Consider the following 18824-nt stretch of genomic DNA (forward strand, 5'->3'; position numbering starts at 1 on the left):
ACTGTCTGTAAATAGCTAGGTAATACACTGTTGTTCGGGTGTGTGTGTAAATAGCTGGAAATTAGAAAAGTGTTAAAAAAAAAGTTTTTAAATGACCCTTAAGTAGCTACTTTATTAATTAAGAGACACAGGCAGAAGAGAAGTTATAAGCTGGTGAGTTTACTGTTTTTTTTAATGGTAAGGTTTATTGAATCACGGGTTTAAATTAGTACAGTAAGTGGTGGTGAGGAGAGGCATTAATTAAAAAATTATTAATTAAAGTAATTAGTTAAAGCACAATAAGGATGGCAGGGCAGGTGATGTGTTGCAGCTGCAGCATGTGGGAGCTCCTGGGCACCAATGTGATCCATGGCAACCACGCCTGCAGTTAAGTCTCTATGGCTCGAGGAGCTTCAGTTCAGAATGGATAAGCTGGAGGGTGAGACACTGATGCATCAGGAAGGGGGAAAGCTACCTGGAAACCTTGTTCTAGAAGGCAGTGACACCCCTTAGGATAGAGTCTTCTGATTTGGTCAGTGGGCGGGGAGAGAGGGGTGTAACTGCAAGTGAGGCAGGTAAGGGGATCAAGAAAGCAAAAGTGGAGCAGCCTCAGCCCTTGCAATTGTCCAACAGGTTTGAGGTTCTTTCAACTTGTATGGATGACAGTGGCGGCTGCAGGATGGATGAGCAAACTGACCATGGCACCATGGTATAAGAAGCCATTCAAATGGGGGGAGTAAATAGGAATATAGTAGTAGTAGGCGACCATATAGTTAGGGGGATAGACCCAGTTCTCTGCGACCAAGAGCAAGAGTCCAGAAGTCTGTGTTGCCTGCCCTGTGCCAGGGTTCAGGACATCTGCTCAGGGCTAGAGAAGAACTTGCAGTAGGAGGGGGAGGATCCAGTTGTCTTAGTCCATGTGGGTACCAACGACATAGGACTAGGAAAGAGGTTCTGCAGAGGGAGTATGAGCATCTAGGGGCTAAATTAAAAAGCAGAAGCTCAAAGGTAATAATCTCTGGATTATTACCTGAGCCACAAGCCAATTGGTGTAGGGTAAATAAGATTAGAGAATTAAATTCGTAGCTCAAAGATTGGTGTGGGAGAAATGGGGTTTCGATTCATGGGGCACTGGCACCAGTACTGGAGAAAGTGGGAACTGGGATGGTCTTCATCTGAACTGTGCTGGCCCCAGTGTTTGGCCAGCTATATAACTAGGGCACTAAATAGTGGGGCTGAGGGATCAATTGAGGGAAGTTGTGATAATTTAAAGAGGGAGGAGAAGGCAAGAGAGCAATGTAGCAATAAGGGAATTGATAATCTGAGTGTGGCAGGAAGGAAAGATTGGAGGGAAGCAAAATTTAAGAGGAAGTAGAAAAGTAGTAAACAAAATTAGAAGACAGACAAAGTGAAGGCAAGCATCAAATAAGATCAGAATGCGGATTAATGTTAAAAAGACAAAGTTAAAGGCATTGTCATGCAGGCTCCCACCTGCTAAGAATGAGGCATATTAATTTTGTCATATGAGCATTGATTTTAAACTTGCTGGGAAGAAGAGAAGGCCTGTTACAAGGGCTGTCAGACACTTAGCTGAATAACATTTGCACATTAACGAACAGTGCTTGTGGAGACAAAAGGACCATTCCCTGACACATTAAATCCACAATGGATTTTGATCACCAGACATTGAAGGTGTAAGGAAGAGCTTTCCAGAGACTGCTAAGGTGATACAATCCACAAAAACCAGGACTGGTTAGACCAGCTGGGCACATGACTAACTGGGTTTTTTGAACGAGCCACAGAGTTTTTGAATTCGGCGAAAGACTGTTTGCTTCCAGAGTGAGAAGACCTCTCCTGTCTGCTCCCATCTCTTTCTCACAAGCCTCTGGACCCACTGAGGACACATGAACCTCAAGAGAGAAAAGTCTCCTACACTGAACAAGGTTTAAGAAGAATACTGGGCCCCAATGAAAAGCAAGACCTGCCTACAATCAAGGACTTTACAGCGAGCTTGAAGAACAGTAACCAAAACCATCTTCAGATATTGCCTCAAACTTTTCCACATTATTTCTTCTCTTTTCTGTCTCCATCTGCATGTGTGTATCACGTACGCATACTAGCATGGGCGCATCGTGTATCCGTAGGCGCTAACCAAGTTAGAGTTTAAGTTTAATAAAGGCCAACCTTTTTTTTTCAACCTGAGAAAACCTGTTTGGCTAGTTTCTTTGCCTTATAATTGGAAGTTAGTAAACAAGGATTCACTAAGGAGGAGCTAAAAAAAAAAGTGTGTTTAAAATTAAACCTTGTAACAGTAAGACCAGGTGAAGGCTGAGAGGGAACCCTAAACCCCTTTCTCATCTGATCATGACAGCACTATCTGAATGCACGCAGCACTCACAACAAGGCAGATGATTTGAAGGCACAAACCGAGGTAAATTCAGTTAGAGACATGGTTACAGGGTGACCAAGACTGGGAACTGAATATTCAAAGATATTCATCATTTAGGAAGGACAGGCAAAAAGGAAAAGGAGGTGGGATAGCATTCTTAAAAAGGGACAACATTAGTACATTAGTGAGAGAGGATCTTCAAATCAAGATATAGAATCAACCTACCTTGGACCGGAGTGGCGGCAGTTGGCAGGCAGACCTGGGAGGAGGCGGATCCAGAGTGGGACCTGTATAAGAAAGGGCAGGGCTCGAGGCCTACACCTACCTTGGACTGGAGCGGCAGCAGTTGGCAGGCTCTCTAGCTGTGTTGGTGCGCGCTGAGTTTCAAAAGAGGGAGAAAAAAAACTTAAGTGACATCACGGGAAATTGGTTGGGTAAGTCACAGCTGTTGGAGCCTGTAAATAGCTTAAAAAGTCAGGGGAGAGAAAGAATTTTTTTTTAAAAACATCAAAACCTACCTTGTAATTGATAAGGTGATTGGTTGGTTGGCGAGTAACTGCTATTGGGGAGTATCAGTAAATACGCTGGGTTAATAACTAAAGTAAAGAGAAAGGTAAGGTCTACTTTTTTTTTATATAGTAAGTAGTGTTTTTTAGGGAATCAAGGTCCCTAGTGTAAATAATCTCTAATTTTTGAGTCAATTAAGGGAGTAAATTAAGGGTAAGTCATGGCAGCTCGGCAGCGTGGAGTGCTCCTCCTGTGCAATGTGGGAAGTCAGGGACACTTGCAGTGTTCAGGGCAAAGGCGTGTGCAGGAAGTGTCTCCAGCTGCAGCTATTCGAAATCCGCGTTTCGGATTTGGAGCAGCGGCTGAAGACACTGGAGCATCCACGAGGCTGAGATCATTGTGGCTAGCACGTACACGGAGCTGGTCACACCGCAGCTAAAGACTGCTCAGGCAGAAAGGGAATAGGTGACTGCCAGACAGAGTAGAAGAACTAGGCAGGTAGTGCAGGAGTCCCTGGGTCCATCTTTCTCTCTAACAGATTTTCCGCTTTAGATACTGTTGGGGGAGATAGCTTCTCGGGAATGCAGCAAGAGCCAAGTCTGTGGCACTACAGATGGCTCGGCTGCACACGAGGGGAGGAAAAAGAGTGGGAGAGCAATAGTGATAGGGGATTCTATCGTAAGGGGTACAGATAGACGTTTCTGTGACCGCAAACATGACTCCAGGATGATATGTTGCCTCCCTGGTGCTAGGGTCAAGGATGTCGCGGAGCGGCTGCAGGACATTCTGAAGGGGGAGGGTGAACAGTCAGAGGTCATGATTACTCCCGGTGCCTCGTGCTAGTGAGTATAGGAATAGGAGGATAGAGCAGATGAATGTGTGGCTGAAGAGATGGTGTAGGAGGGAGGGCTTTAGTTTCCTGGATCACTGGGTCTGTTTCTGGTGAAGGTAAGACCTATACAAGTCGGACGGGTTGTACCTGAACCGCAATGGGACCAACATCCTTGCAGGGAGGTTTGCTAGTGCTGTGGGGGTTGGGGGGATGTTTAAACTAATTTGGCAGGGGGATGGGATACAGAGTGTGGGTACAATAAGGGGTGATGCACAACCAAACATAGAAGAGAAACTAAGTCAGTCTGGAAGGCAGAGTAAATATAGACCTGTTAAGGCATAAGTGAATAGTGCATGGCTGGATTGCATCTATTTTAACGCAAGGAGTCTTACAAGTAAGAACATAAGAAATAGGAGCAGGAGTAGGCCATTCGGGCCCTCAAGCCGCCCTGCCATTCAATAAGATCATGGCTGATCTGCCTCAGACCTCAACTCCACTTTTGTGCCAGCTCCTCATAGCCCTCAACTCCCCGATATTTCAAAAGTCTATCTACCTCCTTTTTAAATACTTAGTGATCTAGCCTCCACAACTCTCTGGGCTAGAGAATTCCAGACATTCGACACCCTCTGAGAGAAGAAATTCCTTCGCATCTCAGTTTAAATGAGCGTCCCCTTATTCTGTAACTATGTCCCCTAGTCCGAGATTCCCCCACTAATGGAAACATCATCTCAACATCTACCCTGTCAAGCCCCCTCAGAATCTTCACCCCTCATTCTTCTAAACTGTAATGAATAAAGGCCTAACCTGTTTAGCTGTCCTTGATAAGTCAACCTCTTCATCCCAGGAATCAGCCTAGTGAATCTCTTTTGAAATGCCTCCAATGCCAGTGTATCGTTTCTTAATACGGGGACCAAAATTTACAAAGTACTCCAGGTGCAGCCTTAGCAACACCCTGTACAGTTGTAACAAGACTTCCCTATTTTTAAACTCCAACTCCCTAGCAATAAAGGCTAAAATTCCATTTGCCTTCTTAATTACTTGCTATACCTGCATGCTAACTTTTTGTGTTTCATGCACAAGAGCACCCAGATCCCTCAGTGCTGCAGTTTTTTGAAGTCTCTCTCCATTTAAATAATAGTCTGCCTTTTGATTCTTCCGACCAAAGTGCATGGCCTCTCACTTTCCTACATTAAACTCCATCTGCCAAGTTTTTGCCCACTCACTCAACCTATCTATACCCGCTTGCAGATTTCTTATGTCCTCATCACCTATTTTTGCATTGTCAGCAAATTTGGATATATTACACTCTGCCCCCTCCTCCAAGTCATTAATATAGATAGTAAAAAGTTGAGGCGCTAGGACTGACCCTTGTGGCACTCCACTACTTAACGTCTTTCCAACCTGAAAAAGACCCATTAATCCCAACTCTGTCTTCTGTGAGTAACCAATCCTGAATCCATGCTAATACATTACCCCCAATCCTGTCTTGTGCAATAATCTTTTATGTGGCACCTTATCAAATGCCTTCTGGAAATCTAAATACACTATGTCTACCGGTTCCCCTTTATCAACTCTGCTTGTTATATCCTCAAAGAACTCTAGCAAGTTTAAACATGATTTCCCTTTCACAAAGACGTGTTGACGCTGTTTGATTGCGTTAAGCTTTTCTAAATGTCCTGCTATTTCTTCTTTAATAATGGGCTCTAGCATTTTCCCAACGACTGATGTTAGGCTGACTGACCTATAGTTTCCTACTTTTTGTCTCGCTCCCTTCTTGAACGGGGCGTCACAATAGCGGTTTTCCAATCTGCTGGACCCTCCTGGAATCCAGTGAGTTCTTGGAATATTTCGACCAATGCCTCCACTATCTCTGCAGCCACTTCCTTTAAAACCCTTGGATGTAGGCCATCAGGTCCTGGTGACTTGTCTGCCTTTAGTGCCATTAGTTTGTCAAATACTTTGTCCCTCGTGATAGAGACTGTTACAAGATCTTTCCTCCCATTAGCTCCTTGCTTATCTGATATCTGTGGGATGTTTATAGTGTCCTCCACCGTGAAGATCGATGCAAAATATTGGTTTAAATTATCTGCCATTTCCCTGTTCCCCGTTATCAATTCTCCAGTCACATCCTCCAAGGATCCTACGCTCACTTTAGCAAATCTCTTTCTTTTTATATACCCGTAGAAGCTCTTGCTGTTTGTTTCTATATTTCTTGCCAATTTAATTTCATAATCAATTTTCTCCCTCTTTATTAGCGTTTTAGTCATCCGCTGCTGGTTCCTAAAAAAAAAAAATTAATTCCCAATCCTCTGGCCTACCACTATTTTTCGCCGCTTTGTATGCCTTAGTTTTTGATTGACAGTCCTTGACTGTCTTTGTTAATCATGGGTGGTTCATCCTTCTCATCAAGTCCTTCTTTTTGACCAGGATAAATCTTTGCTGAGCGTTATGAAGTATCTGCTTTAATGTCTGCCATTGCCCATCCACTGACCTTTCCCCTTAGTCTATTTTCCCAGCCCGCTTTAAACAAATCTTTCTTCATACTTCTGCAATTGCCCTTGTTTAAGTTGAGGACACTGGTTTGATACCCGAGTTGCTCGCCCTCAAACTGAATTTGAAATTCTACTATGTTGTGATTGCTACCCCCTCGAGAATCCTTAACTACGATATCTCTTATTAATCCTACCTCAATACGCATTGCTAGATCTAAAATAGCCTGTTCCCTGGTAGGTTCTGCAACGTATTGTTCTAAGTAACAATCCCTGATGCATTCTACAAATTCTTCTTCCATGTCACCTCTGCCAATTTGATTTGTCCAGTCAATATGCAGATTAAGATCATCCATGACAATAGTAGCACCCTTCTTGCACACCTCCGTTAAGTAAGGCAGATGAATTGAGGGTGTTGATTAACACATGGGAATATGATATTATTACTATCACAAACATGGTTGAGGGAAGGGCAGGACTGACAGCTCAATATTCCAGGGTATGAAATCTTGGGGGGGTTGTAAAAGAGGAGGTGGCATTGCACTATTGATCAAGGACTCAATTACTGCCGTAAGGAAGGATGATATCTTAGAAGGTTCCTCAAATGAGACCATATGGGTAAAACTTAAAAATAAAAAGGGGGCAGTCACTTTGCTGGGAGTGTAGTACAGGCCTCTAAACAATTAGGGAGAGAGGAGCAGATATGTAGGCAAATCTCCGAGGTGTAAAAATAATAGGGTAATAATAGTAGGGTATTTCAACTTCCCCAATATTAACTGGGATAGACTTAGTGCAAAAGGCTTAAAGGGGGCGAAATTCTTAAAGTGCGTCCTTTTTGACCCAGCATGTAGAAAGTCCTACAAGAGAAGGGGCGGGACTGGACCTAATCTTAGGAAATTAAGCTGGACAAGTGGTAGAAGTGTCAGTGGGGGAGCATTTTGAGGATAGTGACCATAACTCTGAAAGATTTAAAGTTGTTATGGAAAAGGACAAAGATAGACTGGAAATAAGGGTACTGAATTGGGGGAAGGCTGATTTCAATATGATAAAACAGGAATAAAAACAAGAAATGCTGGAACCACTCAGCAGGTCTGGCAGCATCTGTGGAAAGAGAAGCAGAGTTAACGTTTTGGGTCAGTGACCCTTCTTCGGAACTAGCAAATATTAGAAATATCAAAGGTTATAAGCAAGTGAGGCGGGGGTGGGTCAAGAGATAACAAAGGAGAAGGTGTAGATTGAATAAGGCCACATAGCTGACAGGCGGTAGGGAAACTATTGGAAAAATTTCTGATGGGCAGGATTAATCTCCTCTTGGAGAGGCAGAGATTAATCAAGGATAGTCAGCATGACTTTGTCAGGGGAAGATCATGTCTAACAAATTTGATTGAATTTTTCAAGGAGGTGACTAGATGTGTAGATGAGGGTAAAGCAGTTGATGTAGTCTACATGGACTTCAGTAAGGCTTTTGATAAGGTCCCGCATGGGAGATTTGTCAAGAAGGTAAGAGCCCATGGGATCCAGGACAATTTGGCAAATCGGATCCAAAATTGGCTTAGTGGCAGGAGGCAGAGGGTGATGGTCGAAGATTGTTTTTGCGATTGGAAGCCTGTGACCCCCAGTGGTGTACTGCAAGGATTGGTGCTGGGACCCTTGCTGTTTGTAGTGTACATTAATGAGTTAGACGTGAATATAGGAGCTATGATCAGTAAGTTTGCAGATGACATGAAAATTGGTGTCGTAGATAGTGAGGAAGAAAGCCTTTAGATTACAGGATGATATAGATGGGCTCGTAAGATGGGCAGAGCAGTGGCAAATGGAATTTAATCATGAGAAATGTGAGGTAATGCATTTTGGGAGGACTAACCAGGTAAGGGAATATACAATGGATGGTAGGACTCTAGGATGTACAGAGGGTCAGAGGGACCTTGGTGTACTTGTCCATAGATCATTGAAGACAGCAGCACAGGTAGATAAGGTGGTTAGGAAGGCATATGGGATACTTGCCTTTATTAGCCGAGGCATAGAATATAAGAGCAGGGAGGTTACGATGGAGCTGTATAAAATGCTAGTTAGGCCACAGCTGGAATACTGTGTACAGTTCTGGTCGCCATGCTACAGGAAGGATATGATTGCACTGGAGACGGTGTATAGGAGATTCACCAGGATGTTGCCTGCTCTGGACCATTTCAGCTATGAAGAGAGACTGAATAGGCTAGGATTGATTTCCTTAGAGCAGGGAAGGCTGAGAGGAGACCTGATTGAGGTATACAAAATTATATGGGGCATAGATAGGGTAGTTAGGAAGAAACTTTTTCTCTTAGCGCAGGTGTCAATAACCAGGAGGCATAGATTTAAGGTAAGGTGCAGGAGGTTTAGAGGGGATTTGAGAAAAAATATTTTCACCCAGAGGGTGATTGAAATCTGGAACACACTGCCTGAAGGGGTGGTAGAAGCAGGAACGCTCACAACATTTAAGAAGTATTTAGATGAGCACTTGAAACACCATAGCATACAAGGCTGCGGGCCAAGTGCTGGAAAATGGGATTAGAATAGATAGGTGCTTGATGGCTGACACGGACACAATGGGCCGAAGGGCCTGTTTCTGTGCTGTGTAACTCTGACTCCATGACTCTGACGGTAATTTGGGTGGAGTTAAGACACAGCAAGGGGCAGAAAACATTGGTGGGAGTGGTTTATAGGCCACCAAACAGTAATGGTGTAAATCAGGAAATTAGAGGTGCATGTAACATGACTAATACAGCTTTAATGGGTGATGTCAGTTTACATATAAATAAAAGCAAAATACTGCGGATGCTGGAAATCTGAAATAAAAACAAGAAATGCTGGAACCACTCAGCAGGTCTGGCAGCATCTGTGAAAAGAGAAGCAGAGTTAACGTTTCGGGTCAGTGACCGATGAAGGGTCACTGACCCGAAACGTTAACTCTGCTTCTCTTTTCACAGATGCTGCCAGACCTGCTCAGTGGTTCCAGCATTTCTTGTTTTTATTTCAGTTTACATATAGACTGGGTAAACCTAATCATCACTAATGCCGTGGAGGATACATTCCTGGAGTGTGTGAGATGAGTTTCTGGAGCAGTACATTGAAGAAGCAACTAGGAATTGGGCTATTTTAGATTTAGTATTAATAACCTTGCTGTAAAGGAGCCTTTAGGAAACAGTGACAATAATATGATCGAATTTTACATTAAGTTTGCAAGTGATATAGTTCATTCCCAAACTGGGATCTTAGATCTGAACAAAGGAAACTATAAAGGTGCGAGAGGCAAGGTGGCTACGGCGGATTGGGAAAATACACCAAAAAATTTGACTGGAGACAGGCAATGGTTAGTAATTAAAGAAATATTACCTGCTCTACAACAAATATGCATTCCTCTAAGACACAGAAACCCAACTAGAAAGATGAATAAACCATGGCTAACAAAAGAAGTTAAAGATTGCATTAGATCAAAGGAAGTGGCTTATAAGGTTGCCAGAAAAAGTGGTAAGCCGGAGGATTGGAAGCAATTTAGAATCCAACAAAGGATGACCAAGAAACTGATAAAGGGACGGGAGAATATGAATGCAAGCTAGTGAGAAACTTAAAGGTTGGCCGTAAAAGCTTCTTTATGTATGTGAAAAGGAGAAGATAAGCGAGGACAAATGTGGGTCCATTACAGGTGGGGACAGGAAAATTTATATTGGAGAATAGGGAAATGGCGGAGAAACTAAATAAGTACTTTTGTGTCTGTCTTCATGGAGGAAAATACAGAAAATTTTCCAAAAATACCAAGGAACCAAAGGACTTGTGAAAATGAGGAACTGAAAGAAATTAGAATTGAAGAGGTAGTACTTGAAAAATTAACCAGATTGAAGGTTGATAAATCCACTGGACCAGATGAGCTACATCCTGGACTGTTGAAGGAGGTGGCTATAGAGATAGTGGATGCATTGGTGGTTATCTTTCAAAATTCTATAGATTCTGTAGAGTTTAGAAGAATGAGCGGTGATCTCATTGAAACCGATGAAGTACAAAAGGGCATAGACAGGGTAGATGCAGGTAAGATGTTTCCCTTGGTTGGGGAGTCTCGAACCAGGGGACACAATTTCAAAATAAGGGGGAAGCCGCTTAGGACAGAGATGCAGTCCTGTAGACTGTCTAAATCCCCCCTCCCTGTGAACAGACCCTGTCTAATTTTCTCCCCCCTCCCTCTGAACAGGCCCTGTCTCGTGCCCCCCTCCCTGTGATCATCGGAATATAGGAGAAGGAGTAGGCTATTCAGCCCATCGAGCCTGCCCCGCCATTCAATATGATCATGGCTGATCATGCACTTCAATGCCTTTTTCCCACATTATCCTCATATCCCCTTATGTCATTGGCATTTAGAGATCTGTCAATCTCTGCTTTAAACATACTCAATGACTGAGCTGCCACAGCCCTCTGAATAAAGAAATTTCTCCTCATCTCTGTCCTAAGTGGCTTCCCCCTTATTTTGAAATTGTGTCCCCGGTTCGAGACTCCCCAACCAAGGGAAACATCTTACCTGCATCTACCCTGTCTATGCCCTTTTCTACTTCATCGGTTTCAATGAGATCACCGCTCATTCTTCTAAACTCTACAGGCCCAGTTTCCCCAATCTCTCTTCATAGGACAGTCCCGCCATCCCGGGAACAAGTCTGGTGAGCCTTTATTGCACCTCCTCTATGGCAATAATATCCTTCCTAAGGTAAGGGGACCAAACCTGTACACAGTACTCCAGGTGCGGTCTAACCAAGGTTTCTATACAAGTGAAGCAAGACTTCACTACTACTGTACTCAAATCGTCTTGCGATAAAGTTTAACATACCATTAGCCTTCCTAATTGCTTGCTGCACCTGCATGTTAGCTTTCAGTGACTTATTGACAAGGACATCCAGGTCCCTTTGTACATTTATACTTTCTAATCTCTTACCATATAAAGAAATACCCTGCACATCTATTCCTCCTACCAAAGTGGATAACCTCACATTTTTCCACATTATATTCCATCTGCCACATTCTTGCCCACTCACTAAGTCTGCCCAAATCCCCTTGAAGCCACTTTGCATCTTCCTCACAATACACATTCTCACCTAGTTTTGTTTTGTGTCATCTGCGAACTTGGAAATACTACATTTGGTTCCCACATCCAAATCATTGATATATACTGTGAACAGCTGAGGCCCAAGCACTGATCCCTGTAGCACCCCACTAGTCACAGCCTGCCAATGCAAGAATGACTCGTTTATTCCTACTCTCTGCTTTCTGCCTGTTAACCAATCTTTAATCCTTGCCAGTATATTACCTCCTATCCCATGTGCTTTAATTTTGCTAACCAATCTCCTGTGGGGAACTTTATCAAAATCCTTCTGAAAATCCAAGTATACCACGTCCACCGACTCCCCTTTATCAATTCAGATAGTTACATCCTCAAAAACTCCAAGTTCGTCAAACATAATTTCCCATTCATAAATACATGTTGACTATGCCCAATCAGATCATCATTACCCAAGTGTCCATTTATCACATCCTTTAGAATAGATTCTAGCATTTTCCCAATGACTGATGTAAGGCTAACTGGTCTGTAATTCCCTGTTTTCTCTCTCCCTCCCTTCTTAAATAGTGGGCTGATATTTGCGACCTTCCAATCTGCAGGAACCACTCCTGAATCCATAGAATTTTGGAAGATGATCGCCAATGCATCCACTATCTTCATAGCTACCTCTTTCAACACTCTGGGGTGTAGAATATCAGGTCCTGGGGACTTATCAACCTTCAGCCCCATTAATTTATCCAATACAACCTTCTTACTAATACGAATTTCCTTCAATTCCTCATTCCCCCTAATCCCTTGGATCTCTAATTCTGGGAGATTTCTTGTATCTTCCTCAGTGAAGACACACACAAAGTAATCATTTAGCATCTCTGCCATTTCTCTATTCCCCATTATAAATTCTCCTGACTGTGCCTGCAATGTACCCACATTTGTCTTAGCCAAACTTTTTCTTTTTATGTACCTGTGGATGCTTTTACAGTCCGTTTTTATATTTTTTGCTAGCTTATATTCATATTCTATTCTCCCTTTCTTTATCTGTTTCTTTGTCCTCCTTTGCTCTATTCTAAAATCCTGCCAATCCTCAGGTTTACTACTATTTCTGGCAACTTTATAGACCTTTTCTTTTAATCTTGTACAATCCTTAACTTAAATAAAAGCAAAATACTGCGGATGCTGGAAATCTGAAACAAAAACAAGAAATGCTGGAATCACTCAGCAGGTCTGGCAGCATCTGTGGAAAGAGAAGCAGAGTTAACGTTTCGGGTCAGTGACCCTTCTTCGGAACAATCCTTAACTTCCTTTGCTATCCACGGTTGGCTGCCTTTACTTTTGGGGTTTTTGTGCCTTGAAGGAATGTATAGTTGCTGTAAACTATGTAATATTTATTTAAAGACTATCCATTGCCTATCCACAGGCCCTGTCTAATTCCTCCCTGGAAAGTAGAAAATGTATGCTCACTATTTAAGAAAGGAGGGAGAGTGGAACCGGGGAACTACAGGCCTGTTAGTTTGACATCAGTAGTAGGGAAAATGTTAGAATCTATTATAAAGGAAATGATAAATCGACACTTAGAAAATAATGATATGATTGGACAGAGTCAACATGGATTTATGAAAGGGAACTCGTTTGACAAACCTGTAGGATTTTTTTTTTTTTGAGCATGTTATTTGTAGCATAGATAAAGGAGATCCAGTGGATGTGGTGTATTTGGATTTTCAGAAGGCTTTTGATAAGGTCCGACCAAGGAGGTTAGTAAACAAAATTTAAAGCACATGAGATTGGGGGTAATATATTGGTATGGATTGAGAATTAGTTAACAGACAGAAAACAGTGGGAATAAATGGGTTATTCTCAGGATCGCAGGCTGTTACTAATAGGATACTGCAAGGGTCAGTGCTGGGGCCACAGCTGTTCAGAATCTATATAAATGATTTGGATGTGGGGATTAAATGTAATGTTTCCAAATTTGCTGATTATACAAAACTACGTGGGAATGTGAGTTGTGACGAGGATGCACGAAGGCTTCATGGGGACTTGGACAGGCTAAGTGAATGGGCAAGAACATGGCAGATGGAATATCATGTGAATAAGTGTGACGTTATCCTCTAAAATTTGAAATGATAACAGAAAATGCTGGAAATATTCAGGTCTGGCAGCATCTGTGTAGAGAGAAAAAGAATTAACGTTTCATGTCGATGACCTTTCATCAGTTCTGAAACGTTAACTCTGTTCTCAAGCACAGATGCTGCCAGTCCTGCTGAGTATTTCCAGCATTTTCTGCCTTTATTTCAGATTTGGTTTTGTCTTCGCCTCTAAAATTTGCTTTTTTAAACATGTTCTTTGGGGTCATTTAGAAAAATTGTGGTATTGCACCAAAATACTACTTAATTTTCATTTATAGTCATCACTTGAAAATTGTTAACATGTTGACCTTTTATAATTTTACCACATTTAGGCTGAGCATCTCACCAGTTGTTACTGGGGTGGAAACAGTAATGCTACTGAACGCCATGACCCTAGTCTGCCTTATCTTGAACAGTACCGTATTGACTTTGAACAATTCAAAGGATTGTTTGCAGTTCTTTTCCCCTGGTCATGTGGTGCACATTCAGATATACTAGCTGTACGCTTATTCCGACTACTAGATGAGAATGGAGACTCTTTAATAAACTTCAAAGAATTTATCACAGGATTAAGTAAGTAAAGATGATTTATTTTCCATTCACAATTTTATAAGGCTTATGTTGTTTGGCTTGGTACATTTTGCTGAATCTTTAGCCGAACAGAGAAGCTTTTTTATGGTACCTGCCAGTTAGACCATTTAACTCATTTGATCAAATAATGCGAAAAATAAATGAGAGGACAACAGAGCATCCAATTGAAATTTTCACATTAACAACTTAAACAAAAATTGAGACAATAATCAATCAATCATAAGTATATATCTTTGATATGATATGCCAACATACTGCAATATACAGTGTGGTGGGACATCAGTTTGAGGGAAAAGTTACTCACTGTGAGCTTGATGCCAAGGAATGGCTATGTACTTTGTCATGGTGAGCAATTCTGATGCTGGATCAACTTGGATTACTTGCACTGCTACTGACACTGGGAATAGCATACGGCTCCAGTCCAGTTGAAATGCACTAAAGTTTTTTTTAAACAGACGCAAACCACTTAATTATGACTTTTATGTCTCATTCTGCCAAACAAACGTATCCTATGCTACCAAGGTCAATTATTACACCTGCAGTTACTCTTTTGTTTGTTTCAAAGTGATTTCATCCATTGGTTCATGAAATTAACCTATATCTTTGAAAATAATAAAAACTTTATGTGGATAGCACACTCATTATTTTCACTTAACCTTAGTGTTTTATTAAGATCTGTGTTTCTTAAAGTATTTTTTTATTGTAATAGCTTATAACTGCAAAAAAGTCTTCAAATCAAAATGGGGAAAAATCCAAACACCGGAGCTAGACAGTGATTATTGTGCTAACTTTTAAAAAGAGTATATAATATTTTCAGACCATTTAATGGTTCTGTGGTTTGTTTTCATAGGTACAATGTGCCATGCAGATCTTGTAGAAAAATTGAAACTGCTGTATAAAGTACATGTACTTCCTGGTAAGAAACCTAATTTGTTTTAAAATCGTGCTACATTGAGGTAGTTACTTGAACGCATTGTAGAAAGCATTCTTTTTTTTTTAGCAAAAATTAGTATTAAAATAATTTTCTCTGTGGGACAAGTAAATAGAATTGCCCTGAAATCTTCCATGTTTTACTGCTCTGTACCTAAAATGCTAATCTACTATGCCCTAATGAGGGACTGGTCTTTTAGCTGATGTCACCTGAGTTCGCAGACCCAGATGGAAAGTCCCCATGGAGTAGAAGAAACTACCTTAAAATTAAAGTGTATCCGATAAGGCAGGAGATGCAATGAGGAAGAAAATTTTAAATTGAAAGTATTCCTCTTACAGTAGCAAAAATGTTTAATTTCCATGACAAGCATGTGTATATTAATATTTTGACCATTTTGTAGTTTACCATTTTCCATCATTACTGAATTTACTTTCACTTTGAATTGCAATCTCAAGCATGAATCTGCAGACAAGTGACAGTACAATACAGCACTCAGCCTCCTCTTTGGCTGTTGGTGCCTCACGATTAACTGATCGTACAAGGACTAGGGGACAGAGATTGAAGGTTTTGGACAAGAGATGCAGGGGGAAAGTGAGGAAGAACTTTTTTTATACAATGAGTGGTAATGACCTGGAGCTCACTGCCCATGGAGGTGATGCATGTGGAGACGATGATTTCAAAAGGAAATTGGATGCGCTTTTGAAGGAAATAAACTTGCGGGTCTATGGGGATCGAGCAGGGGAGTGAGACCAACTGGATTTCTCTGTAGAGAGCCAGTATGGACGTGATGTGCCGAATGGCTACCTCCTGTGCTGTATATGACTCTATGAAAGACATGTAAAGAAAGTTACCTCTGTGCGGCTGCACAGCACCATTCCATAGGTCAGCATTGTAGCATGCCTCCAAAAGGGTGCAGCCAAGTTTCAGGACACTGTAGATCCTTACTATCCTTGCATGTGCAATAACTATGCTGCCTGGTAGGCACAGGTATCCTTATAGTGGGTGCGGCAGCTTGGCGTCAGCCCCTTTGCTGACCCAGGTTCCTACAGTCATTCGTAGGTCGGGTTTCTTGGGCCCTTCAGAAATGGATGGGAGTATCTCAGCAAGTGTAGCCAAATGCAGTGCCAGCTGTTGATGACCCTGGCATGGCTTCTTTTATACAGTACCATGTAACACACAAGATGGTGTGATTTCGGTGCTTCTAGAACCATCAAGCAGAAAGGTTAATCTACTGGCATAGCTTCCTTTGGGAAGAGGGCCCCCTACCATGTCTAGCAGAGTGAGATATGTTGCCCCATGCTGCGGACACGGATGTGGTCACCAGCAGGAGGACACTGACCTGCCTGACATGCCTCCAAAGCTCCTCCTCTTCCTTTAAACATATCTTCATGAACAACCCGCATTGGCAAACTCTCTAATTCCAATAAATGAAGTTTTGGAGAAAAATGACAACTGCATAAAGGCTCTTGGAAGCTGCAATACCATCAGTAAATTAGAAGCAAAATAAACTAAAACATTTACCTTAAAAATCTGAAGGCCATGGAAAGGCTCTCCTGCTACACATCAACCTGAGGCCTTCTTCCTAACAGGTTTCCATGAGCATGTTGGGAATCTGGCAAGAACCAGAAAATGGTTTAGCAGTCCTCCTGCCCCCTTGTAAATATGAAAGGAAGCTCCTATCTGCAACAAATAAGAAATCTGTGCACTAGCTGTTTTGCCCCTCCAAACAAGAAAATTAGCTCCCCATAACCAGTATAAAGTGGATGAGACTAAATTCCTCTCCATTTCCCAGTCACTATAACCCCATTTTCCAATACAAACAGCCCCATTGTCTTAAGATTTTATTACATAACCTAAGTTTTTCAGGAAAATATTCCACTTGTTACAAAGGAAACTTTTATGTTCAAAAGGTTTTCTTTAAATCTTTTTGAGAACAAAATGCAAATGATTATTCTGTTTATTATTTATTGTCCTTAGAACCATTTTTTAATGAACAAGAGGATCCTGATTCTGCATTTGAAGCTACACAATACTTTTTTGAAGATATAACACCTGAAACTGTACATGGTAGGTTTTATGTTTATTTTGCGTTTATTTTTGATTAGATATCTATAGGGCTTATAAATCAAGATGAGATATTGCATGTCATGGGTCGCACTGACTCAGTTACATACAAATAGTTATATAGACAGGACTGCAAAAAGGAGAGAGATAGTTACAGGCTGAGCATGTGGGATCAAGCCAAATTATTTATTGATGCAAGCAGCAACCTCCTGAAGTATTAGCTTTGTGGTTTGGACAATGTGATGGGAAAAGCTGGTGGGTAAAACACAGATGAAGGTTGCACTTGGGAAGAAGTTGCACACTGAGAGCTCTTCAGTTTCATATGTACTCCTTGAAACATATGCACTGACTGGCTGATGTCCTACAAGGATTTTGTCTAGTTTTTGATATTGGGTGGAGGCTATACTAGTGTTATGGTATAAACCTTACTGCTAAAATGGAAGCGTGCAACCGATTCTCACCCGTCCGGAACGGACCAAGTACTATGTGCAAGAATCTAAGGGAATAATCGCAGATGTTTTTAGAATTTTTTTTAAAAAGCGTTTCGATAAAATATAAATATGTTCGAGGGAGCTTCATGTCTGTAGCCTGTCATGAAGGCCCCCATCTGCCAAGAATGAGGCATATTAATTTTGTCATATGAACATTAATTTTAAACTGTTGCTGGAGTGCAGAAATTACTTGTTTAAAGAGATCACCAGACATTTGGCTGGAGAACATTTGCGTACTAAGACGGTGCTTGGAGAGACAAAAGAACTGCTCACTGATTCAATTAACAGAGATTGGGCTGGGTGATCCACATCTTGTCGTTGTAAGGGACAACACTACACCTCCGCACCAAGAACTTTGAAATCCATAACCCTCAGGAACGGTTGTTCCCAAATAAGGGGTTAGTCGCATGACTAACCTGCTGGCCAACTTGGAGTTTTGAATTGTGCTCACAGGACAGTTTGAAGACAGACTGCAGATTGCAACTGAACCTGGAACAAGAGAGCTTCTCTCCTGGCTGGCTCTCTCTCTCTCTCAAACCTCCAGACCCACTGAAGTCGCTTAAACCTCGAGAAAAGACTCCTATATCGAAACAAGTTAAAGCGTACACTGGACCCCAACGAACGGCAAGACTTACCAGCAACCAAAGACTTCACATCGAACTCAAAGGACTGTAATTACAGCCCAACTATCACCTCAAACTTTTCCCCTTTATTCTTTCTACTTTTTCTGTCTCTATCTGCGCGTGTATTTATCACATATACATGCTAGTGGTCATGTCGCATACTCGTCGTTAACCGAATTAGAGTTTAAGATGAATAAACTTCCACCTTTTTTGTTTAAATCTAAGAAAACCTGTCCAGCTGATTTCTTTGCCTTGCCAGTGGAAAGCAGTGACTAAGGATTCACTGAGGGGGAGCTAAAACATGGTGTTTTTAAAATTAAACCCTGTAATGGTTAAGCTAGGCAAAGGCTGAGAGGGAACCCCACAGACCCCTTTCTCACCTGGTCGTAACAAGCCCAATTTATGAACAGCAGCTGAGACTGAAGTATTTGCTGAAATGTAACCAAACTGTACTTTCTAAAATACAGTATATACTAAATACTGCTTTTATCCCATTTCTGATGAGCACAGTCATGAAGTTAACCAAGTAAATCAAAAGTAAAACCAAATCATAGCTAGTGCTTTGGTTGGGGGACCCTTTTTCAAATAAAACCTATACACTTTAAGGTTTGTGTAAATTTACAGCATTTCGACTTTGTAGTGATAGAGACTTGCCACCTTTAATTACAGTTCCACTATACCAGCAAAATAATACATTTTTACGGAGTATAATTCTTCTGTCACTGTAAAAC

The 18824-nt window shown here is 41.6% G+C and overlaps 1 protein-coding gene across 2 annotated transcripts in view; it reads left to right on the forward strand.

Moving 5' to 3' along the window:
- The window catches only part of tbc1d9 (TBC1 domain family, member 9 (with GRAM domain)), a 150655-nt gene that overhangs the window by 121615 nt on the left and 10216 nt on the right, over positions 1-18824 (forward strand). For both annotated transcript variants that reach the window (XM_068043405.1, XM_068043409.1), the window contains exons 16-18: positions 13726-13966; positions 14835-14900; positions 16893-16982. In XM_068043405.1, the coding sequence (XP_067899506.1) occupies positions 13726-13966; positions 14835-14900; positions 16893-16982 (397 nt within the window). The remainder of the gene's footprint in view (positions 1-13725; positions 13967-14834; positions 14901-16892; positions 16983-18824) is intronic.

This window comes from Heterodontus francisci, chromosome 1, assembly GCF_036365525.1.
Source record: "Heterodontus francisci isolate sHetFra1 chromosome 1, sHetFra1.hap1, whole genome shotgun sequence".
Classification (NCBI taxonomy): domain Eukaryota; kingdom Metazoa; phylum Chordata; class Chondrichthyes; order Heterodontiformes; family Heterodontidae; genus Heterodontus; species Heterodontus francisci.